At 42.1% G+C, this 25,181-nt stretch overlaps 1 protein-coding gene across 3 annotated transcripts in view; it reads left to right on the top strand.

The window, feature by feature from the left end:
* The window catches only part of MAST4 (microtubule associated serine/threonine kinase family member 4), an 865,092-nt gene that overhangs the window by 185,179 nt on the left and 654,732 nt on the right, over window positions 1-25,181 (top strand). For all 3 annotated transcript variants that reach the window (XM_073623363.1, XM_073623355.1, XM_073623371.1), the window contains exon 2: window positions 23,894-24,047. In XM_073623363.1, the coding sequence (XP_073479464.1) occupies window positions 23,894-24,047 (154 nt within the window). The remainder of the gene's footprint in view (window positions 1-23,893; window positions 24,048-25,181) is intronic.

The following is a 25,181-nucleotide window of genomic DNA, read 5'->3' as shown; positions in this document are numbered from 1 at the left end:
CTCCTCGCACATTCACGAGTTCTCAGGCACTTACTGACACGTATGGACGGTGTACTGAGCTGTATGTGTGCTGCACTGTATTTCCTGATATGTAAACAAATAATGCATTCTGTATGCAGGCCAACTAATCGGTTGGCCGATTAATCGATTATGAAAATAGTAATCGATTCGTTTCATAATCGCTTAGTTGTCGATTAATCGATTAGTTGTTTCGGCCCTAGTGTACGTACAGGTAACATTTGGCATCTTGTGCTTATTATGTACATGCAGCATAATGGACTCTTGGAGCAAGGGGAAAGATTGCTTGTGGAAAGAGCAAGCACATGGAGGTTTCTACACATACACTATATTACCAAAAGTATCGGGATGCCTGCCTTTACACACGCACATGAACTTTAACGGCATCCCAATCTTAGTCCATAGGGTTCAGTATGGAGTTGGCGCACCCTTTGCAGCTATAAAAGCTTCAGCTCTTCTGGTAAGGCTGTCCACAAGGTTTAGGAGTGTCTATGGGAATGTTTGACCAGAAGCACATTTTTGAGGTCAGGCACTGATGTGGACGAGAAGGCCTGGCTTGCAGTCTTCGCTCAAATTCATCCCAAAGGTGTTCTATCGGGTTGAGGTCATGACTGTGCAGGCCAGTCAGGTTCCTCCACCCCAAATTCGCTCATCCATGCCTTTATGGACCTTGTTTGTGCACTGGTGAGCAGTCATGTTGGAACAGGAATGGGCTCTATGTTAGAAAGTCTCATGGCACAGAACTGATAACATGAACAAAAGATTGAAACTAGTCTGTTACAGTGAGAGGTGAGGCCATCCATCCGCCCCAGACCTGATCAAATTTGAGAAGTGCCCCCTGTTTAAATATGTGGCATTATAGAAAGGTAGGCCCTATTCACTGAAGCCTTCCTGGACTCTACCGACTGAGGAGTAGAAGTCTTCCATGACAGAACTATGCAACCCCCCCCCCCCCCCCCCCACGAATAATACCAGCAAGAGGTGGCTGAACCAAAAATTCTAGCTATCTTCACTGGGGTTGTGTATATTCAATGCAGAAATTTGTAGTGGATCAGTTGGGCATGGGCCGAGATTAGTCTGGAGAAGGGTGCATCAGAGACACCCCCCCCCCCCCACGTTCCGTGTCCAAATCAGGAACCACCGACTCCCATTTAGCTTTACACACACTCAGGAGCCTAACAGTCTCAGGGAAAAGGAACTAGATATTTAGATGGGGGGCTTTTGAAGATCATTCTCTCTTGGGTTCAAGGGCAGACACTGAGAATGAAGGCCTTACATGTTTAAACTGTGTTTGGTATGCGAGTCTTAACTATATATAGCGAAAAAAATGGGTATTTGGCAACTGATATAGAGATTTCAATTCATCTAAAGATTTCAGCTGCCCATTTGTGCTGACATCGCAGGTCTTTTTAATCCCAAATTTTGTCTAGACCACTGGATTTTCAAAGGTCAAAAAATGGGGCAGTCGATGTCACCTTAAAGGGATAGTTCACCTTTACCACAAAGCTGCCTATGCAGATAAGTGATGCCTGTAGATAAAAAAACAAAAAAAAAACAAATTGAGCAGCTCTGACTAAAGATTAATAATACCCTTGCTATAGGTGTAGGCCATTTACATACCTTATGAAGCCTAACTGGAATACTCCCAGGAAGTTGCTAAGCAAAGCCTAGTGGTCACTGCTCACCTCCACCATCACAGGAGTGATCTTTCTCTGATTCAAACCTCCTCACATGCTCTTTCTCTCCCCTGATGCAGTAGCTCTGAGCTCAGCATTTGGGAGCTCACTCTGATTGTGGAGGTGGGCAGTGATGACTAGGCATCACTTTGCAAAATCCTGGAAGAACTTACTCCTGGGAGTATTCCAGTCAGGCTTCATTAAGTACGTAAATGGCCTACACCTATAGCAAGGGTATCATTCATCTTTCGTCAGATGATGATGCCCTACAGATGCCCATTATCTACAAAGGCAGGTTTTTTGTAAAGGTGAACTATCCTTTTAAAGTATGGAGCGATCTACTGAATAATATAATGTACATTAAATGCCTCCTTGCCATAGATACACCAGTGACAAGTTTCAGACCATGTGGGCAGCATGGATTGTTAAAGATTTCTAAGCATTTATAAATCTTTTCTCCTCCTTCTCCTCGATCAGGCCCATATACCCTCAAATACTTAGACTCCATTTAGGCTACATCCTTATTGGTTTCATTGCTTACATTTAGTTTGGGTAAGCCATGGAGGGGTTACTCTGGTATCCCACCACCTCATCTAACACCCTACGTCTCCCCTCCCTCTCCTAATGCCCCCCTATACCTCCCACCTTATATGTAGGCCTTTCTCCCACTTTCTGACCACTTCTCCTCCACTACCCCTTTGTTTTCCCTATACCTGCTTTCATCATTCTCCTCTAATTGATTTTGTTTAGCACCTTTTCAGGTAATGGGCCATGTATTGTTATCTGTTATATCATGCACTTTTTGTGTTTGGTGCTGATGTCCAGTCTTTGGAATCCATGTTGACCATGTGCAGTTATTATCCTTCTTAGTAAATGGACAAGATGATTGGAATTTGTAAACTGTTTACTGTGCTCTTGATAACAAAGGACAATTGGAAAGAATTATGTAGTTGAGGAAGAGGTCTGTGCTATACCTGAAGGATATAGAAAGGCATTGAGGAAAGAGTGTGGGGGGGGGGGGATAGGGTAGAGTAACTTGGCTGGATTGGGATAAGTAGGCCATGTGGTCAACCCAGATGGTCACTCAAGCCAGTTGAGAGCAGTAAGAGGCATCAAGTGAAGTAGTGGGGTGAGATGGGGGGCAGTTGTTTGTACACTACGATTTCCGATAGTCTGCCTTTTAATTTTTGAAATTTGGAAAGCTAGCAACTTGAAGGCTTTTGCAAATGCTTGTGTGGTGATTGTAAACAAGTGGTTCAGAAATATTTCAGAATAATATCAGAAATATTATGTTTTTGTCTCTACTGTCAGGTTTGTAAAATAGCAAGGCTTTCTAATGCCGTGTACACACGAGCGGACCTGAACGGCGAAGAACTTTTAGATGGAGTTCCGACCAAACGGACTTGCCTACACACGATCCCACCGAAGTCCGATCGTTTCGAACGTGATGACGTACGACCGGACTAGAATAAGGAAGTTCATAGCCAGTAGCCAATAGCTGCCCTTGTTTCGTTTTCGGCCCGCCAGACTAGCATACAGACGAACGTTTTTTTCAATAGGACTTGAGTCCGTCAGAAAGATTTGAAACATGTTCTATTCCTAAAGTCCGTCTGATTTTTCAACAGAAAAGGTCCGATGAAGCCCACACACACACGATCGAATTGTCCGACTGATTCATTCCGTCAGACCTTTGATGCCGAAAAGTCCGGTCGTGTATATGCGGCATAAAGAACTGAAATTCTTCTAAGAGCAAAAAAAGATATGTGCACATGCCTGCTTCTTAAAAGTACATAGATAATTACAACTTCTGTATCAAGTGCTATAAAATAAAAACCTGGCATACAGTGGAACTGTGCAGAACAAGGATCTTGCCTAGACAAGAAGGCACTATTGCTAAGAGACCAGAAACCCAGTTGTATAAACATATCTGTACTGGCATTGCTACTGAAACAGGGCTTCAGATCATAGTTGAGGTTTTATGTTTAATCTAAGTTTTATTACAATTTTCAGAGAATAATACAAACTGTGTGGAAGTACCATACACATTGGACATAGTATAGCACAATAAAAGGAAGACAACATGGCTCGTATTAGGTCGTAGCATTCTAAAACCTGAGTATACAGTGCATCCGGAAAGTATTCATAGTGCTTCACTTTATTTTGTTATGTTACAGCCTTATTCCAAAATAGATTAGATTCATTATTTTCCTCAAAATTCTACAAACAATACCACATAATGACCATGTGAAAGACGTTTGTTTTGAAATCTTTGCAAATTTATTAAAAATAAAAAAACATCACATGTACAGAAGTATTCACAGACTCAAAAGTGAGCTCAGGTGCATCCTGTTTTCACTGGTCATCCTTGATGTTTCTGCAACTTGATTGGACATAATTTGAAAAGGCATACACCTGTCTATAAAAGGTCCCACAGTTAACAGTGCATGTTGGAGCACAAACCAAGCCATGAAGTCCAAGGAATTGTCTGTAGACCTTCAAGACGGGATTGTATCAAGGCACAGATCTGGGGAAGAGTACAGAAAAATTTCTGCAGCATTGAAGGTCCCAGTGAGCACAGTGACCTCCATCTGTAAATGGAAAAAGTTTGGAACCACCAGGACTCTTCCTTGAGTGGGTCGGCTGGCCAAACTGAGCGATCGGGAGAGAAGGGCCTTCGTGAAGGAGGTGACCAAGAACCCGATGGTCACTCTGACAGAGCTCCAGCATTTCTATGTGGAGAGAGGAGAACCTTCCAGAAGAACAACCATCTTTGCACTCCACCAATCAGGCCTGTATGGTAGAGTGGCCAGACAGAAGCCACTCCTCCAGTAAAAGGCACATGACAGCCTGCTTGGAGTTTGCCGAAAGGACTCTCAGACCATGAGAAAAAAAATTCTCTGGTCTGATGAAACAAAGATTGAACTCTTTGGCCTGAATGGCAAGTGTCATGTCTGAAGAAAACCAGGCACCACTCATCACCTGGCCAATACCATCCCTACAGTGAAGCACGGTGGTGGTAGCATCATGCTGTGAGGATGTCTTTCAGCCGCATGTACTGGGAGACTAGTCAGGATTGAGGGAAAGATGAATGCAGCAATGTACAGAGACACCCTTGATGCAAACCTGCTCCAGATCGCTCTGGATGTCAGACTGGGGTGTAGGTTAATCTTCCAACAGGACAATGACCTTAGGCACACAGCCAATATAATAAAGGAGTGGCTGTGGGACAACTCTGTGAATGTCCTTGAGTGGCCCAGACTTGAACCCGATTGAACATCTTTGGAGAGATCTGAAATAGTTGTGCACCGACGCTCCCATTCCAACCTGCTGGAGCTTGAGAGGTCCTGCAAAGAAGAATGGGAGAAACTGCCCAAAAATAGGTGTGCCAAGCTTGTAGCATCATACTCAAAAGACTTGAGGCTGTAATTGGTGCCAATAAGTGAATACTTGTGTACATGTAATTTTTTTTTGTTTTTTATATTTAATAAATTTGCAAAGATTTCAAACAAACTTCTTTCATGTTGCTATTATGGGATATTGTTTGTAGAATTGTGAGGAAAATCATGAATTTAATCAATTTTGGAATAAGGCTGTAACATAACAAAATGTGGAAAAAGTAAAGCGCTGTGAATATTTTCCGAATGCACTGTATATTATCGTTTTTTGTTTTTAAGGTTATACACTTGTATAAAACATTCAGAGATAAGAAAGGTTATCAAGATAAATATGGGCTAAGAAGAAGACTAAGAAAAAATAGTAAATGGTAGGGGGATTTACTCTGTATAAACTTACACCTCCAAGGCAAAGACTACACTATCCTCTCAGAGGGTCCCATGCAACCAAATAAGTAAGGGCCAAAGTGAGCAATCAACAGCTCTCAGTAGGTATAATTTTAGGTATGTGGCAAAGGTTGATGAACACCTGAAGTGATCCCATACCATCCAAGTAATTTTAAAGAAATCAGGTTGAGGAATGTCACAAGAAATCAGCCTTTCCATGTGAGAGATTGATTTGGCTGTTGATATGGATTCTATCGGATAGTTTAGGTTTACCATGATGACTTAAAGTGGAGTACTCTTTTTTTTTTTTTTTTTTTTTTTTTTTTTTTCCTTTACACACACTTTTCTTGGAGCAGAGTGCCCTGTTTTTTTCGATTTTAATATGGGATCTCATTTAGTGCTGTTTGAGATTTTGGCCAACCCACATATCTTTGTATAGCCTTTCTAGCAAATGCCATATTGTCATTCGGGACTTGCAGTTCTCTAGTGCTGTTCATGCTACTATTCAGTCATGTGGCCAACATAAGTTCTACAACATTCTTGACCCTGGGGCAGGCACAGCATTGATCTAGATCCAAGAATCCTTGCATCTTCTCCAATGTGCCTTTGAAAGTATCCTTAATGTGATTATCTTTTAGCCCCATATGCTTTATATCCCTATATCCTTTATAGCTATATATGCTTCATATATATACAGTATGCTTTATAGCCCTATATCATTTAACCCTAAATATGTGGTACATCTGAATAATTAAACAGATGCATAAAACCAAATTGCCTGCTCTTTCAATCTACAGATCTCAAAAAACACTAAGCTGCTGTCTAAAACACTGTAGGGAAGATTCACTAAAACTGGAGCTTACAAAATCTGGTGCATCTGTGCATAGAAACCAATTGGCTTCCAGGTTTTATTGCCAAAGCCTAATTGAACAAGCTGCAGATAGAAACTGATTGGCTACTATGCACAGCTGCACCAGATTCTGAGTGCTCCAGTTTTATTGAATCTCCCCCTAAGTGTTTAAGAATATTAATGTTTATAGTGCACAGCACTCTTTGTACCTGTACTATACCCCCAGTTTTCTATAAGCCATTTAAAGTGCAATAAGAAGTCCACTTTTTTCAGTGCAAGTGTTTACGATAAAATTCAAACAACGAAGTTTCATTTAAAGTGCTCTGCTCTGAAGTCCTTGATTAATCTAAGGTGCTGAAATGTCCTTCATAAAAAGTGCTTTGTGAATTCATAATATATCTTGAGTTTATTATTCCACCAATGTGCCACCTTCACCACCACTCAGGAGAACTCACCAGATCGCTAGGACCCCCCGAATAGAGTGGGTCAAGATGCGCCTTATCCCCTTCGAGGATTAATAATCCATGAACTGGATCAAGTAATCTCTCCCCCCAAAACTCTCCAGTCTCCTCATGGAAAACCCAAAAACAGAGAAGCTCCAATAGTGTAAAACCTTTTATTTATAAAAATACAAAGTAAAACAAAGGCTTATTGCGTCGCTTTAACTTATTGTGGTCCCACTCCACCATACCAAGTGTGAGTGTGGGCCGTCTGGGTGTATGTCTCATTACTTCCGGGTGTCTTACTGAATGACGTCACTTCCTGTAGCTCTGTCCCGGGTGCAGAGTGGAATTCACAAGAGGGGATAAGGCGTTTTATTATAAACACTTGAACTGAAATAAGTGAACTTACTATTGCACTTTAAATGGTTTATAGAAAATGGGGGTGGGAGGGGGTGGGGGGTGGTAATAGGTATAGGTAAAAAGAGCACTGTGCACTATAAACATATGTAAACAGAGGTCTCATGGGGATCTGAGTTAGCCCTTTGCATTGAGACCCAAAGGAATTTAGCTTGGCTGCTTCCATCGTTTGTGCCATACTTGTTGGCATGATGTAATAATTTTATCATAAATGATCGAATGCATGGAAAATTATCTTGGTAACTTGGAGCACTCTTGTTTTTTAACCATTCATCAGTTCAAAGTGTACTAATAAATTATAGTACCAGGAGATTTCATAAAACAATCAGATGCTTACATTTTTATTTTATTTTTTTATCTCCATTACTTGGCTCTGTGAACAGTATTTAACGAATGCAGTGATCTGTGCTCAGACCTGAAACCACATTGAGCATGTGAAGAATACATGAAATATTTCTCCTAATGGCATGGAAAAAAAGGCTTCCCTCTGTTTTATTTCACATGAAAACCTGGCAGATTGACTGATCCGTCCTTTTGTACAATAGAGCTGCTCTTCTTTCTTGACTTTGTTTTTTAAGGTCACATCACAGAATGAGAAGAAGAGATACCTGATGTGCTTACATATGAGGAGAACATTGAACCAAAAAAGATGGCAATTCCCTGAAGATTTCAAAAATAAGATGTTCTAGCCTTGATGTTTTGCCCTGGTTTTCATGTGGATTTAGCTTCTCATACAGTAACAACTTAGTAGTACAAGTGGTTTTGCCTGAGTTAACCAAGGAATGTATTTTTTTTATCGTTATTGATTTTTATTACTGCCACCCTTTGTTGTAACTGACACCACATCTTGAAAGAAAACTTTTCCTTTTTTTTTGTTTTGTCTAGTAAATTCAGCATTTATTAATCATTTGTCGCATAACAATTTTTTGTGTAGTTCAAAGTTGTCAGTATTTTAAAATAATTTCTGGGGCTACTGTGATGCCATTGCTCTTTGGTCTGTAGAACACTGAGCATTGTACACTGACTTGGTTTTTGGTTGTAACACGTTTTAGGAAGCTGCATTTTTTAATTGTTATATTTTAATAATCAATGCCGCAATAGACCGTACATTTAATTACAAAGTAAATTAAAGCTGACACAATACTTTATCCAGGTTTTCTCAGCAACCACCCTTACATCTAAAATACAGCAGGCATCAATCACACATACACTTACAACAACTTCTCATACTTGCCCCATAACCCAACAATAGATTTACACTTCTTTAATCAACACCCACTACAGTGGCATTACAGAGTAAAAGTAAATGCTGGGTATTTTACCGGGATTTCCTAATTTTGTTAAAGTGCATGAAAACCCGAATTTATTTTTTTTAATTAAGGCTTGCACCTTGTACAGTATAGGATTTCATGTAATCTGTACCCAGTCTTGCCACAAAGAGTTAATCCAACTCTCAGCAGTCCTCCTATCTTTTTTTCAGTGAGATAAAAACAGACACAGAGAAATAGGAGTCTGTTTCTACCCCTTGCTGTAAGTGACAGGTGATTTACAAATCTCATGCAGGAGCCTGAGAGAGACATTCAGTGTACTTCAAATCCCCTCTTCCTTTCTTCTCCAGCTCTCCCAGGATTGGCTGCTCCACACCTCAGCATGATTGGGTATGCTGAAGTCATGTGGTGACTTTTCTGGGTTTTGACTGGATGTTAGTAATCATAGGAGAAGTTCAAGAAGTAAGAAATACACAGGAGAAAATGCATGTTGACAAGGGGAGTGTAGAGGTGGGCGGGGAGTCTACTGACATCACAACTCCACCCACCGAGCCCTGGACAACAGACCCACCCACAGAATCTGCCGTTTTTTCGGGTATCATAACAGAAAAAGGGGGGACATTTGACAAGTAAGGATACATGCAGGAGGCATGTATATCCTTATAGATAGCCCCTATGGTAGTAGTTTAGAAAGGATGAGAGTGGGTTTACATCCACTTTTAATCCCTTAGTGCCGACCGTATGCACATATGCGGACTTGGATTTGAGGAGTTATACCGGGGTAATGCCTGCATCACCCCGGTACGTTTTTATTTTAGAGCGGTTGGCTCTTTAGGGATAACCAATGCAGCTAAAAGCCTGTATGGAGCAGGAGTGGACCCCCCCCCACCCTCTTCCACCGCTGTTCCCGGCCCTTCTGTCCCATAGGGAGACCCGATCCACGATCCGGTACTAGAGACTGAATCAAAGCTGGAACTGGCTTTGTTTCAGTCTCCTATGTGTAAACATGGAAGCGACGTCACAATGTCACTTCCGGTTTACTCGGCTGCCAATGGCACCGAATTTTAAAAAACTACAGTATTCAGAATCTCCATGTTTGGCAATCTGAATACTTTGAAGAGCAAAGGAGGGATTTGGGGTCTTTTAGACCCCCGATCCCTCCTTAAAGAGTACCTATCACCACCTATTACTGTCACAAGGGATGTTTACATCCCTTGTGACAGCAATAAAAGTGATCAACATTTTTTTTTTTTTTTTACAGAGACAAAAAAGATGTAAAAAAAAAAAAAATTGCGCCCCATTCCCGCGACCTCGCGCAGCAAAGAAAACGCATACGTAAGTCGCACGTGAGGTATGGCCGCGATCGTCAGAGCGAAAGCAATAATTCTAGCATCAGACCGCCTCTGTAACGCTATCCTGGTAACCGCTAATTTTTTGTGTGTCGCCTATGGAGTTTTTTTAGCTACTGTGGTTTGTTGCCATTCCACGAGTGTGCACAGTTTCAAAATATGATATGTTGGGTATCTATTTACTCGGCATAACCTCATCTTTCACATTATATAAAAAAATTGGGCTAACTTTACTGTTTTTATTTTTTTTTTAATTCATGAAAGTGTCTTTTTTTTTTTTTTTCCAAAAAAATTACCTTTGAAAGACCGCTGCACATATACAGTGTGCCGTAAAATATTGCAACGATCGCCATTTTATTCTCTACGGTTTATGCTAAAAATATATATATAATGTTTGGGGGTTCTAAATAATTTTCTACCAAAAAATACGAACTTTAACTTGCAAGCAACAAATTTCAGAAATAGGCTTAGGCATGAAAGGGCATTAATATTGTCAGGCATGACTGACTACAATTTTAGAAGTAATTTAACCATTGCAAGCACTGATGTCATTAGATCTTTCAACTATTGAAGAATGTTGTCTTTAGCATAAAACAGTCTCAGCTGGAACATAGTTCTTGTATGCATATGTATGACAAACTTACTGATCATTAAAAAGTATTTTGGCTAGAAAAGAGAAGGGGGGGGGGGGGGGGTCAAGAGAAAGTGTTATACCTAGAGCTCATGTGTCAAACACAAGGCCTGTTGGCCAAATCTAGCCCACCAGGCCCTGTAAAGTGGCCCTCTCACCCAGTTTTGTATCTGGATAGTGGTGGAACTTTATTCCGCCACCTCCAGTTTTCACCCTCCGCTCCTCGCTGTCTGTAAATGCAGAAGCCTTCTGTTTCCAAGGGACAGCTTTGTTTTCAGTGGCTTCCAGAGGTAACCGGTTCCTCACGGCACGGCAGGGCATGGCGAGGGCAACGTGCCTGAAAGTGAGAGCGAGAATGATCTCCCAGCAAGGCAGCGCCACTTGCACGGGTAGTAGCGAGAGCTGACTACCCAGGGAGATGTAATGGTTGTGTGCGTTGAGCCCACGAAAAGCTGTATGCGACATCAATTTTGTTCAAGTCCCAACTCATCTCAGCCATGTTATGTAAAGTGCATAACCATAGTGACTTCCTCCTCCCCATTTTTCTTTGTTATACAATACACAAACTACACAAAAGTTCTCAGACAAACGATCATTTATCCGGCGCTTAGGAAAATTAAAAGTTAAGTAAAAGAGCAGCTGCTATAATGAAAAAAATTCCTGAAACAAGGGAAGCAATCAAAACTACGAACTACCGATCAGCAAATAGGAAGGCCAGCACTCTTGTCTTCTAATTCAAGATGAACATATGGAGACAGGGTAGCTTTCAGCTGACTGGATCTGGGTGAATTAGAAGACAAGAGTGCTGGCTTTCCTATTTGCTGATTGGTCACTGTGGATTGGATTGATGTTCGTTTGGCAGCGATCGCAGCCACTTCACACACACCACATGACTTTCGATTGATCTTCTTTCTGGTGAGTGCAGTTCCTAGAGGGATCTCGAGCACAAATGATGTATCCATTGTTGAAGTTTTAAACAACTTATGAATCGCTTATGAACATTCATTTGCAAATCACTTTGGCTTCTCCAGTTTTAAACAGATGAATCACATATGAACTTTTATTTGTAAAGCACTATGGCTTCTCCAGTTTTCAGCTGACTATACAGATTTTTGAGCTTCTATTTAAAATCTTTAGCGCTGCTGAAGTTTTGAAAGATTACCTATTGATTGAAATTATTCCAAATCGTAGTTTTGATTGCTTCCCTTGTTTCAACAATACACAGACTGTTAACTGATGCCAGGGCCTTATCAGTCCATCGATTGGACACACAGACCCTTTCCATTAACCAATTCACATTCCCATCTGGAAACCCTAATAAAACGATCACCCTTGCAAGCTTGAACGACTGGAGTCTTCTAGACATTTGCAGCTCTTCCCCCTATAGTAAATTCTGTAGCAATACACATCCCTGAAAGACTGGTTGGCAGCCAAAACCAACACTTTAGCATATTTTGTAACTCATGAAATAATAGCACAGCCAGAATATTTACCTTTTTGAAGCATTAGAGCCCAAACACTGTTACCCTAGGAGTACTGGGAGCGGCCAATTCCTCTTAGGTGAACTGGACATCCAAAATCTGTCAGTTTATATTCATTTTGAAGCTAAATCCAAGCTGGACAATAATCTGCCTACCTACCCAGTAGGTACTCAGATATGAGTACATATAGAAAACTGTATCTGGGACATAGTTATAACCCTAATGGCATCCCAGAAACCACTCCTCGGAAGCTTAACTGGTCAGATGGCTTCTGTCAGCACCCTTTGATACCAGAGAAAAGGGGAATGCCCGGACAGTTTGACAGCTCTCCTTAACATCAAACCAAGGAACACCTAACCGGACTTGTGAGAGCCACTCTACCGTTTTTGCTTATTCGCTGGACTCTGCTGAAACCAGGATTTGCAAGTATTCTTTCTTTACATCTCCTCCTTTATTTCTCTGTTGCATTATTGCCTCTTTATTTCTTTGTATCACCCCTTTTCTGTAAATATTTATTTACACCACTTTGACCTTTTCATTATCAAACCCTATTTTGAAAAGTGTTGAAATTGTATCTAAAGCTTTTAATGCTAACTAAAGAATCCCTATTTTTTGAAGAGCGCTACTGTATGTGATAAATCTCTGAGACTACCTGTCTGTGGTGGCAGTGTGCTTTACAGACATTTATTTAAATTATTTTAAAATCATTGTTGCTGCTTAAGTTGTGGAAGTTACGACTCTTTGGTACAAGTCAGTGGTGGCAGTTAAAGGGTTAATAGCTTAATTGATATAACCCAGTGATAATCGCTCTCAGGCTGCTGGATCCTAGATTGTGGGCCTGCGGGCTGGAAAATCTTTGTGTAGGGCACAGCTGAGAATGGCATTGTTGCGCAAGTGGTGTGAGATTGGCCAGTCTTTTGTCACAAGTTGGTGAGAAGGGCAGGGGTCTTTCATCCGCTTTTGTCATAGGTGGTACTAGAGCCGCCTACATAGGGAGAGGTAGGAGTGACTAGAGATGCAATGAGTGCATTCTGTACACGGCGCACCCCTAAACTCTGCACTCTGTAAATAACGCACTCCTGAACTCTGCATAGTCTTACAGATACAACCCGTCCTTTGAGGGCAACCATACTGCTGATGCGGCCCGTGATGAATTTGAGTTCGACACCCCTGATTTAGAGAATTTCTATCCAATGGTAACACTTTCTTTACAAAATAAGAAAAAATATCTGCCTTATAATAATTAAGTTGGATCTCCCAACCTCGTATTATTCATGCTGCTTGACACTGATGTATTTTGGGAGGTAAAGTTCAACTCCAACATGATGCAATGCAGGATCTGCCTGCATTTAGACTAGGCATGCACTGAATATTTAGCCAATGTTGCCGAACCCTGACATTTTCGTGCACCTGTTTCTATCAGCCTGTCAAGATCTATGACAGGCTGAAACGCACAGCAGCTGGATGCTGCACCCAGTAGTACTAGCGTTTAGGGCTGTATGCATTCAGAATATCTGCATTTCTACATTTAGCAGCTGGAAGAGCAAACCTTTAGGAGAAGTGGTTTAAAGGAACCTAATATCATCTGATAAAAAAAGGTTTAGGCAGCCTCTTGGTAGTGATTAGAGAGAAGGGTTTGTAGACAATTTAAACTGTCTGTTTTTCTGCTGGTTCATGAAAAGGAGCCTACAATCTCATTACTATTTTTGAATGTAGGCTGAAATGGATGCTACAGGCTGGACAAGTCTGGGAGAACACAAACAAGAGAACGTGGTGTACAGGGCCGACTCTGAGCATAAAGTCTCAATAGCAATCAGCTGTCTCTTAAAGAGGTCTGGTGAAGGCAGAGACCTTTATAAACTAGTCAAATTTTAAGGACCGTTCTCACCATAAGAGAACCCCAAGGGGGAAATCCAATATTTTATAGAAGTCACCAAAGCAGAAATAGAGGTGGAATCTTACAGTGGAAACTCTCTTGTTCTTGTAACTGAAGTCAGAAATGATATTTTCCCACATTTTGGGTAGACCCATTGTGTCTCTGGGAACAAGAAGAGGATCTTCCAGAGGGGACACAGACTACTGTAAAGCCAGACTAATATTCTAACCCTTTTGTGTCTATCCAAAACTAAAGAAAAAGGTTTCAGCTGTAGTAGTTAAAGTGGAACCCCCCAAACAAAAAATTTAAAGTCAGCAACTACTGTACAGGGATCCTGCGATGTCAACACCCCAGTCGATTTTTCAATCGGCTTTCGGGTGCTGCCGTTCCTTGTAAGGGAAACTGGCAGTGAAGCCTTGGGCTTCACAGCCTGTTCCCTACTGCACATGTGCGAAGCGTGCTGCGCTTTCTGAATGGCCCGGCAGCAGTCGAAAGAGAGAGTTCGAACAAGGTCTCCTGGAAGTGGGGATGGGTACCTGTCAAAAACGGGTACACGCTCCCCCGAAGGGTGCCAAATGTGGCAGCAAACAAGCGGAGCTTCCCCTTTTGGGTGGAGCTCTGCTTTAAAGTGGAATATCATTTTGTTTTTTAAATACTTAGGCCCCTTTCAGACGGGTGCCTCCGCCTAACGGACTCCACTTGCTCAGCGGGGGATCACTCCACTGATCCCCGCTGAGCAGGCAGATGACTGGTCCATTTCTGCTCACTGTGCAGATCGCAGACGGGCCCTGTCACGCCCTCTCCTATAGGGAAATCTGATGAAAACGGTCTGTCTTCATCCGATCCGCCAGAATTGGAATATAGGACCACCATCCGTCTGGATTTATCGGATCGGATAGCGGTAGATGTCAGTACATCTGCCGGTCCATAAGGGAGACTGACAGGTGGACCTGATCGGACAGCCCGTGTGAAAGGAGTCTTAGACACTTCCTTGGACATCTCTTCATCGTTGCACAGAATGATCTCCTAATCCTCAGTCTTGTTTCTGCAAGTCTGGCAGTAGCAAATCTAATTGCTAATGCAGTGCCACTGGTTGGTGAATTCCATTTCTGAAACTTTTTTTGTCCTTTAAGCAGAATAAAGGAAGGGCAGAGGTTTTTTGTGTGTGTGTGTGTGTGTGTGTGTGTGTGTGTGTGTGTGTATATGTGTAGACATAAGAAAACTTCCTAGTCCTAGACAATTAAAGACAAAATTAGAGATCATCTTTAGATCCCATAAACAATGTAATACCCATTTTAAAGTTGAGACCTGTTTAGAGAATTGCTGTATTACCTTTAAAATAGTCCTGATTTTTTTTTTTTTTTCACGGATACCATTAAATGACCGTTATATCAGCTGCTTCAGGGTTTGTGGATTAGATCATAATCTGTACATTGTTAATGTTCTTTTAGTAGTAAATTGGTTATTTTAGGTGGTTGGTTCTCATTAGTCAACATCTGCTTGTTAACGTGAAATATTGTACACTTTAATGGAAGTCCCCTTGCTGCAGAGCCTCCTCATCTCTGGAGTAGAGTGTATGTTCCTTACATGCTGCGGCTGCTGTATTAAGCTTTTATCACAGCGTGTCCCTGGGTGCTGTGAGCCCAGCTGGAGCAGTTCTCAGAAAGCCTAATGATAAATGTGTTTGGAATGCTTGGAATAGGAACATTCTGTTTTGTTAGAATGTAACCCGCGCTTTTATTATTTTTTAAATAAAAGTTTTCAATACTCTTATTTGAAATGGACCTTGTGTTACTTTTGTTTTTACTGGTGCATTAGGTAGTAGACTTTCATTAGTGTGCTGCTGAACTTGTGAGGGCAGCCACATACAATATAGTCAATTTGCAAATTATTGTTCTTAAAGAATTATGGGCAAAATGTTTTTCTTCATTTTGGATAGAGTAAGGAGGGGTTCTAACTCATGTCAGATTTTTTTTTTTTTTTTTTCAACATCTGTGTCTCATTGCGGAGATTTCCCTTCACTTCCTGTCCCATAGCCAAGCAGGAAGTGAGGAAATCCCAGCAAATTAAGGGATTTCACTTTGGACTCTCAGGTCACCAAAACTAGTGTCCCCATTGGAAGATTTTCCCTCTTACTTTATTACTTTTTTGGGGACAACCCAAAATTAGGATTTTTTTTTTTTCACTTTCAATGAGAATTTAAACAGGACAAATAGAGAGGGTGAATCTTCTTAACAGGTACACAGACAGCAGTAAAAACTGTCGGGTGTCCTAATCCTTCTCTACCCTATCCAAAACAAAGTTTTTCCTTTAGTTATACTTTAACATCACCTGTTAGGTTTAAATAAACACATTTAGCAGAACTCCCAAGTGTTCCCAGTGTCTTGAATTCTAGAGTCTGAAATTGACAGCACGTAACAAAGTGGGTTCAGACAATTATGGACAGATTTCTGGGTGTGCTTTTGGTAAAACAGGCTGAGAATTACATTTAGGGCTCATGTACACTGCACGTTTTTGGCCATTTTTACAGCTGCTCGTTTTGGCTTCAGATTTTTTTTCTACAGTCACTCTCCAGCATGTTATCCTATGTATCCATGCACACATAAGCTGTTATCAACTGTTTTTGGATGGGGCATTTTTTGGTTGTAAAAAAAAAACCCCAAACTAGTGGGTTCTGAGAGGAGTTTTTCAGCTGTAAAAACACTCTAACGTCAAACGCTGATAAACGCTCAAAAAACCCTGCTCACCATCGTTTAACGTTTTTGATCCCATTGAAAAAAAAAAACCAAAAGCTTAAAAAAGCAAACGCTATTTATAACATTATAACGTCCAGTGTGCATGAGACCTAAAAAGTAATATTGTAAGATACCCAGCATTCTATGTGTAGCACCACACTTTACCAAATGTGGTTCATTATGTAGCTATAACAGATCCTGGAGTCAGCTTTCTAACCCAACAATTTGTTGGGTCAGTGTCATCACTGTGGATCAAGGTGACCTTGCATCAGTTTGTTTTTGGTAACTGGTTTACCTGGAGACATACCAGACGTGTTTAACACCCAAGCTATCTGCTCTATCTCCTTCCATACACCTCTGTTTGATAGAACATTATCGTTTCTCTACCATCCCAACCCTTTGGGGTCTAAAACCTAGTACACACAGGCCGAATGTAGGCTTAACCGCTTAAGGACTAGTCTCGTTTTGGAATTTAGGGGTTCACATGTTTAAAACAGGTTTTTTTGCTAGAAAATTACTTAGAACCCCCAAACATTATATATATATTTTTTTCTAACACCCTAGAGAATAAAATGGCGGTCATTGCAATACTTTTTTTCACACCGTATTTGCGCAGCGGTCTTACATGCGCGCTTTTATTGGAAAAAATTCAATTTTTGAATAAAAAAAATAAGACAACAGTAAAGTTAGCCCAATTTTTTTGTATATTGTGAAAGATAATGTTACGCCGAGTAAATTGACACCCAACATGTCACGCTTCAAAATTGCGCCCGCTCGTGGAATGGCGTCAAACTTTTACCCTCAAAAATCTCCATAGGCGATGTTTAAAAAATTCTACAGGTTGCCTGTTTTGCGTTACAGAGGAGGTCTAGAGCTAGAATTATTGCTCTCGCTCTAACGATTGCGGCGATACCTCACATGTGTGGTTTGACCACCGTTTTCATATGCGGTTTCTAATCACGTATGCGTTCGCTTCTGCGCGCGAGCTCGTCGGGACGGGGGGTTTTAAAAAAAAAAAACTTTTATTTTTCTTATTTATTTTACATGCTTTTATTTTTACACTGTGTTAAAAAAAATAAAGAAATCGTGTCACTTTTATGCCTATTAAAAAGCAAATAAAAAAGACGCGAGGGGGACCACCGCAGAGACCACTTTTATCTGAAAGCAGACAGCCGCACGAAAACAGGGATACCAGGGTTATGGCTGCCATAACAATGATATCCGCCGCCAAACTTTGGACATACATCGGCGGTCGGCAAGTGGCTAAGAAGCAAGCCTTTTCTTACTTAGTTGAACAGAGCACAGGCTATTTAATCATAACAAATTAGGTTTATATGCAGCTACCTTCAGGTGATTGTCTGCTGGTCATTACCTGAAGGTAGCTGCATATAACCTATTTGTAATGATTAAAGAGCCTGTGCTCTGTACTGTACAACTGGGAAGAGGCTGCTAGGATATCCCCCTTTATAACGCCCAGCTAGCCTCAGTTTTTTCTAGTGTTTGTGATGCACCTCTTTTCCCTAATCTGAGAAGTGTATCTTCTTATATGGAGGTTTCTCTCCTATTCTATTCCATGATGATTCTTCTATCAAGGTTCTGGCTGCACCATAGCCACTGCTGCTTGTCCTGTAGCTTTTGGCTTAATAGACTCCTCAGCAGATTCTTGGAGGTTTGTACCCAGACCTCCACCTGGTGGAACATGTGGGGCTAGCCTGTAATGTTGCTTTGTGCACTAGATTCTGCTCTGGGCACTTCATTTGGCACATTGTCCAACACACAGCAACAGGGTGCTTCAGAAGTCCAGGGTCATGATTACCCGGGTACAGAGCCCTGTCCCTGAAGACCCATGCAAGGGAAAGCCCATCATAGAGGGCAAGTCCAAGGAGGGGAGGGGTTAATCCCCTGCTAATCCTGTCTACATGGTTTGTGGTGCGTACAGGACAAAAGCATTTTGCCTAGGGTGCCCTGCTTTCTTTAGACCCATTGGGGTACATGGGGAGCTGGCACCACTCTGGCTACTGTGTCTGCACACATTCCCCAAGTGGCATCTATCGTGCCGGGGCAAACCATGTGCTCCTGTACCTCCTGTGGTCTGAACGCTTTCTGCTGTACACCCAGCCTTTTCCTCTTTGCAGGCTAGATTTTGGACCAGCAACATCTCTCTGCTGGGGTAAATTTACAGGCAGCTATTATTGCAATACCTGGGTTACTGCGCCCTACATGTGCTTAAAACTGAGGCATCCCCCCCCCCTCTACTGCTGCAGAGGTTGCGAGTACCCCACTGGGGACAATTTCACAGTCCTGGCAGATTAGAAGAGCAGACAGGGTCAGATAGCTCATTCTCCGCTTTTACCTGCCTTGAAGGTGGTAGTTCATCTATTAAAAGACCAAGTAATCTTTCCTCTGTTTGTTGCCCACACTGACTCCTTGACTTACTCTGACCATTCTGCTGGCTCATCAGCCACAACATCTTTCTCTTTTCTATCTAGTGAATAATATTCCGCCACACTGTCATATCTCCTATACAGACTTTTTGGCCTTATTTCCATTCCCTCGGTTGGGCTGCTTTGGATACCCAAGTCCTAATGATTAAAGAGCCTGTGCCCTGCACAGTACAACTACGAAAATTGGATTTAGACTTTCCAGTTAAATCGGATTCCTGGAGTATGGTACAGGACTCATTGTATGATCTGTCTATTGCTTACTTCAAAACTGAGGCATGTTGGGAGTAGGAGCGCATGTCCCTGCAGGTTCGTTTTATTTATTTATTTATTTTTAAATAGTTTCCAGTCACCTAAAGATAGCTGCATACTGTATAAGAGCCCTTTCACACCAGGCTGCCCATAGCGTCGGCGGTAAAACGCTGCTATTTTTAGCGGCGTTTTACCATCGGATTAGCGGCGTATTTCGGCCGCTAGCGGGGCACTTTTACCCCCCCCGCTAGCGGCCGAGAAAGGGTTAAAACCGCCCGCAATGCGCCGCAATAGCAGCGTTTTGCCGGCGGTATCCCAGTGCTGCCCCATTGATTTCAATGGCGAGCAGCGGTGGAGGAGCGGTAAACACACCGCTCCTTCACTGCTCCAAAGAAGCTGCTGGCAGGACTTTTTTTCCCGTCCTGCCAGCGCAGCGCTCCGGTGTGAAAGCCCTAGGGCTTTCACACTGGAGACAATGCTGCAGCTGTTTGAGGGCGGATTGCAGGTGCTATTTTTAACGCTATGGCGCCTGCAAAACGCCCTCGGTGTGGGGGTCTAACACAAGTCATCATGAATAAAGAGTCTGTGTCCTATAATGTACGCAGGAAATTGATTTTACTGATACTAAGGATTCAGTATTTTTCAAGTCTTTAACCCAGAAATAGTATGCAGAGTAGAAGTTCTGACATTTCTCTGACTTAACTAGTTTTATTTTTGTTCTAGGTTAGTGTCAGTATTAGTGTTACTAAACTCAGGACCCCGCATTCACTACAGTGGGGATGGAAAGTATTCAGACACCCTTAAATTTTTCACTCTTTGTTATATTGCAGCCATTTGCTAAAATCATTTAAGTTCATTTTTTCCTCATTAATGTACACACAGCAGCCCATATTGACAGAAAAACACAGAACTGTTGACATTTTTGCAGATTTATTAAAAAAGAAAAACTGAAATATCACATGGTCCTAAGTATTCAGACCCTTTGCTCAGTATTTAGTAGAAGCACCCTTTGATCTAATACAGCCATGAGTCTTTTGGGGAAAGATGCAACAAGTTTTTCACACCTGGATTTGGGGATCCTCTGCCATTCCTCCTTGCAGATCCTCTCCAGTTCTGTCAGGTTGGATGGTAAACGTTGGTGGACAGCCATTTTTAGGTCTCTGCAGAGATGCTCAATTGGGTTTATGTCAGGGCTCTGGCTGGGCCATTCAAGAACAGTCACGGAGTGGTTGTGAAGCCACTCCTTCGTTATTTTAGCTGTGTGCGTAGGGTCATTGTCTTGTTGGAAGGTAAACCTTCGGCCTAGTCTGAGGTTCTGAGCACTCTGGAGAAGGTTTTCATCCAGGATATCCCTGTACTTGGCCACATTCATCTTTCCCTCGATTGCAACCAGTCATCCTGTCCCTGCAGCTGAAAAACACCCCCACAGCATGATGATGCCACCACCATGCTTCACTGTTGGGACTGTATTGGACAGGTGATGAGCAGTTCCTGGTTTTCTCCACACATGCCACTTAGAATTAAGGCCAAAAAGTTCTATCTTGGTCTCATCAGACCAGAGAATCTTATTTCTCACCATCTTGGAGTCCTTCAGGTGTTTTTTTTAGCAAACTCCATGCGGGCTTTCATGTGTCTTGCACTGAGGAGAGGCTTCCATCGGAACACTCTGCCATAAAGACCCGACTGGTGGAGGGCTGCAGTGATGGTTGACTTTCTACAACTTTCTCCCATCTCCTGACTGCATCTCAGGAGCTCAGCCGCAATGATCTTTGGGTTCTTCTTTACCTCTCTCACCAAGGCTCTTCTTCCCCGATAGCTCAGTTTGGCCAGACGTCCAGCTCTAGGAAGGGTTCTGGTCGTCCCAAACGTCTTCCATTTAAGGATTATGGAGGCCACTGTGCTCTTAGGAACCTTAAGTGCAGCAGAAATTTTTTTGTAACCTTGGCCAGATCTGTGCCTTGCCACAATTCTGTCTCTGAGCTCTTCAGGAAGTTCCTTTTGACCTCATGATTCTCATTTGCTCTGACATGCACTGTGAGCTGTAAGGTCTCATATAGACAGGTGTGTGGCTTTCCTAATCAAGTCCAATTAGTAAAATCAAACACAGCTGGACTCAAATGAAGGTGTAGAACCATCTCAAGGATGATCAGAAGAAATGGACAGCACCTGAGTTAAATATGAGTGTCACAGCAAAGGGTCTGAATACTTAGGACCATGTGATATTTCAGTTTTTCTTTTTTAATAAATCTGCAAAAATGTCAACAATTCTGTGTTTTTCTGTCAATATGGGGTGCTGTGTGTACAATGATGAATTAAAATGAACTTAAATGATTTTAGCAAATGGCTGCAATATAACAGTGAAATATAAAGAGTGAAAAATTTAAGGGGGTCTGAAAACTTTCCATCCCCATTGTATATCTGGTCTCCCACAGTACACAGAACATGGAAATGTAATTATTTTATTAAATCCAAACTGCTAAATACCTTTTCTCTTCAGCAATATATAGCAGTCTTGTGACTTCTTTGTGTCCAGCCGAGCACTGATTAAAGCTTGTAGGAGGAATTTTCATTCTCCTCTGACTGTCCTATGAGGCTGCATTAATCCTAAACCTCTGCCTGGACAGAGCTGATTGGCCCTGTGCTGGTCACATCACCAAAAAAATTAAGTGCAGGTGTAAGGGCTTACCTTGGTTGGAATCCACAGTGCAGAGATGTACGCTCACCCTTGCAAATACACACAGCCCACGGTAACAAGGTAAGAAGCTACCTGGGCTGTGAATCTGTGCACGGGGGCTTGACAGGAATTTGCCAAAGGATTGTCCAGGTAAAGCCATAGTCAGGGATTCCAGAAGTCAGAATAAACGATAAACAACCCAGGGTCAGAAGCCGGGGTCAGTCTTGGAATGCTGTAACTTGAAACTGGAACACAGGAATACTTAGGCAAAACAAGAGACACAGGAACCTTTGGCAATGATATAGACAAGAGACAATGAACTGACAAAGCCCTCAGAGTGAGGCAGTGTTTTATACCCAGCTGATTGGATAAACTGCCTCAGCTGAACCAGGAGTGGCAGGTACCAATTGCAACAAGATCCAGAGTATGGCCCTAGTATTCCATGCAGAACTGTGCAAAGCTGGAAAGCAGGCTGAAAGGAACTGAGGTGTGGCTCAGAGGCAAAGCAACAGGAGCACTAAAGTCATAGGCTCAATACCTCTTTGAGCAACTTGGGGCGTGACCACGCCTGGCCGTCTGCATGGCACGGTAGGAACCGTGACAACAGGTTTCTTTTAAAGGAAGGTTCAGTACACATATGGCAGACTGTGTTCCTGTGCTGTCATAAAACGAGAGCTTGCCAGCAGTGTATAGACTGCTGCAGGTGCTGAAACCCCTTTCTTTGCTTCCATCTTCTGATGAGAGCACTTCAAGAGCCATAACAAGGTCCAGAACCAGGCTGGTTTGGCTGCACTTTTGCATCTGGCACTCTTCTGCATATGAATTTAGATTTATAATATAGATCAGTCTTCAAACATTCCACTTTTGCGGAGGGCGAGTGAGGAGCAGGAGCGGACCAGGCCGACTGTTTCCTGGCTGATTGCTTCTGGCAGAAGCGGTGTGGCCATCAGAGTGGCCCAGAGGGGGGGATTCCTGGCCCCCGCCACTCTGATGTCCTGTAAAAAAAAAAAAAAAGCCTGCACCACTTGTGCCAGAAGCGATCAGCCAGGAAACTGTCAGCCGGAGGACACAGAGTGGCAGGGCCGGACTGCCCTGGGGCTGCTTTGAACTGAGGCTGCAGCGCTCCCCTCCCTCTCTCCTCCTCCTCCTCCTCCTCTTGTGTATCATGGAGACGCCCGCTGTGTGTCACAAAGCTGGGTCTGTGTTTTGCGGTGCTGTAACAAGGCGGGACTCCCCTAGACCGGCTCATGTGATAGTAGATGGAACATTGATTCACTCAGTGTTCTGCCTATCACACGAGCCGGTCCAAGGAAGCGGGACCTTGTTACAGCGCCACCGAGCACAGACCCAGTTCTGTGACACACAGTGAGAGATGCCCACTGTGTGTGATCCATCATCCATTGTGAGTCTGTATTGATGGGCACAGTGAGGCGGCATGGATGGGCACAGTGAGGCGGCATGGATGGGCACAGTGAGGCGGCATGTATGGGCACAGTGAGAGTGCATGTATGGGCACAGTGAGAGTGCATTCATGGGCAGTGTAAAGCTGTATTTGATTGGCACAGCGAGGCTGCAATGATGGGCACAGTAAGGCTGCACTGATGGGTACTTACGTGCTTTATGTTAATGTTTAAGTCGTTGTTAAATGTTTTATGCAGAATTAAGTTCCAAAAATAAATATTAACAGTGTAATTTCATGAGATAATTTAAGAGGGCGTATTTAGGGGCGGACTTAGGGCGGGGGAGGACTTGGGAGGGGCAACTGGTGGCGAGTAACTCTTAAGGCCTGGCTGATGGCTCAGGATTTTTTTGAGCCCTGATATAGATAACTCTATTTTATTTTCTTTTATTTTTTTTTACTTCATAATTCCACTTCAAACTCTTTTTTTTTTTTTTTTTTTTTCTACTTTTTTTTGTTCCATAGTCAGTGCACTTTCTTAATATTTTCTGCTGGTGTTTAAAAAGAAAACCGTAATAAGTAATACCACTTTTTGTTTCCACAGCTTGACCACATTTTATCTCCACCGCCTATGCAGCTGCGTAAATGTAGCACCCCTGAAGTCTCTTTCAAGTCAGGCAAGACAGTTAAATACAAGACCACGCTCAATGAAGATGGCAAGCTTTTGAGAAGAGGGAGTCTTGGAGGAGCTTTAACTGGTAAGAGGCCAAATATAGGACATTCTGGAGAATAAGTTGCGTGATATGGTCATTGTTTTGTTTTTGACCTGTGTTTGATGTTTTATCTTAACAATCTTAAACTGTAACTAAAGGCAAAACTTTTTTTTAGTTTTGAATAGAGTGGAGAGGGATTAGAAAACCTGTCAGTTTCTATTGCTGTTTGTGCCCCCGTTGGGGAGATTTACCCTCTCTAATTGTTCTATTTACTGTTCTCATCAAAAGTGAATGTAAAAAGGTTCCAAAGTTTTGGATTGACACAGAGGTAATAGTGAAAAATGGGTTCCTCAAATTGGGATTTTCAACGGACCACAAACAGTAATCGTAAAAAATTACAAATTTATTGATATATACAGGACAAATGACATAAACAACAAAAATTTCAAGATGATAAAAAAACACATATTGTTGGGGGGAGGTGTAAAGCCAGCTAAAAGGGAAGCTTGAAAGCTGTCAGCAGACAGAGCATCCAACGCGTTTCAAAAACACACAGTGTAGATCTTCTTCAGGGACTAAAAGGGCTTGAAACTTCCAAAGCTGTAGCTTAAGTCTATGATGATAGAGTATATGTCATCAGAAATATGGTACGAATACAATGATATACATAGTACAATTATCATACATAGCGATCATGCATGCATACTATAACAAAGCCAGAAAGTTTAGCAGCTAAAAATACTGACCCCAAGTGTAAGTGTTCCACCGAACAGCAGAAATGACTCAATAAGTGAAGAGAATAAATGATCCGTCACAGCCACGCATGGATACTGGCCAGAATGTCATTGACCGATGGCAATTCACATGTGGCACAATAGGCATTTAAAGGAAGTGCAATTGTCCAATAGTTTTAACTGCAACCTATCTGAATGGATATAAAAAATTATTCCACCCATTAGTTCAAATGTAATGTTTTGAATTGTTGGCGATGGGATGTGTTCAAATGATAGATGAACACAATCTACAATGGTCAAATAGCCATACCTCAGATTTGCAGGGACTTCAAAAAGCAGGGGAAATTTATCGTCCAAAAGCGTATCGTGACGGTAGCAGACACAGTCTCAGTCTTTGTATATATGTGTTCAAAAATCAAAAATTAATTGTTGTACCAATTCATCA

The sequence above is a fragment of the Aquarana catesbeiana genome, linkage group LG01 (genome assembly GCF_042186555.1).
Source record: "Aquarana catesbeiana isolate 2022-GZ linkage group LG01, ASM4218655v1, whole genome shotgun sequence".
Lineage (NCBI taxonomy): Eukaryota > Metazoa > Chordata > Amphibia > Anura > Ranidae > Aquarana > Aquarana catesbeiana.
This window is presented reverse-complemented; position numbering and strand designations above follow the sequence as displayed.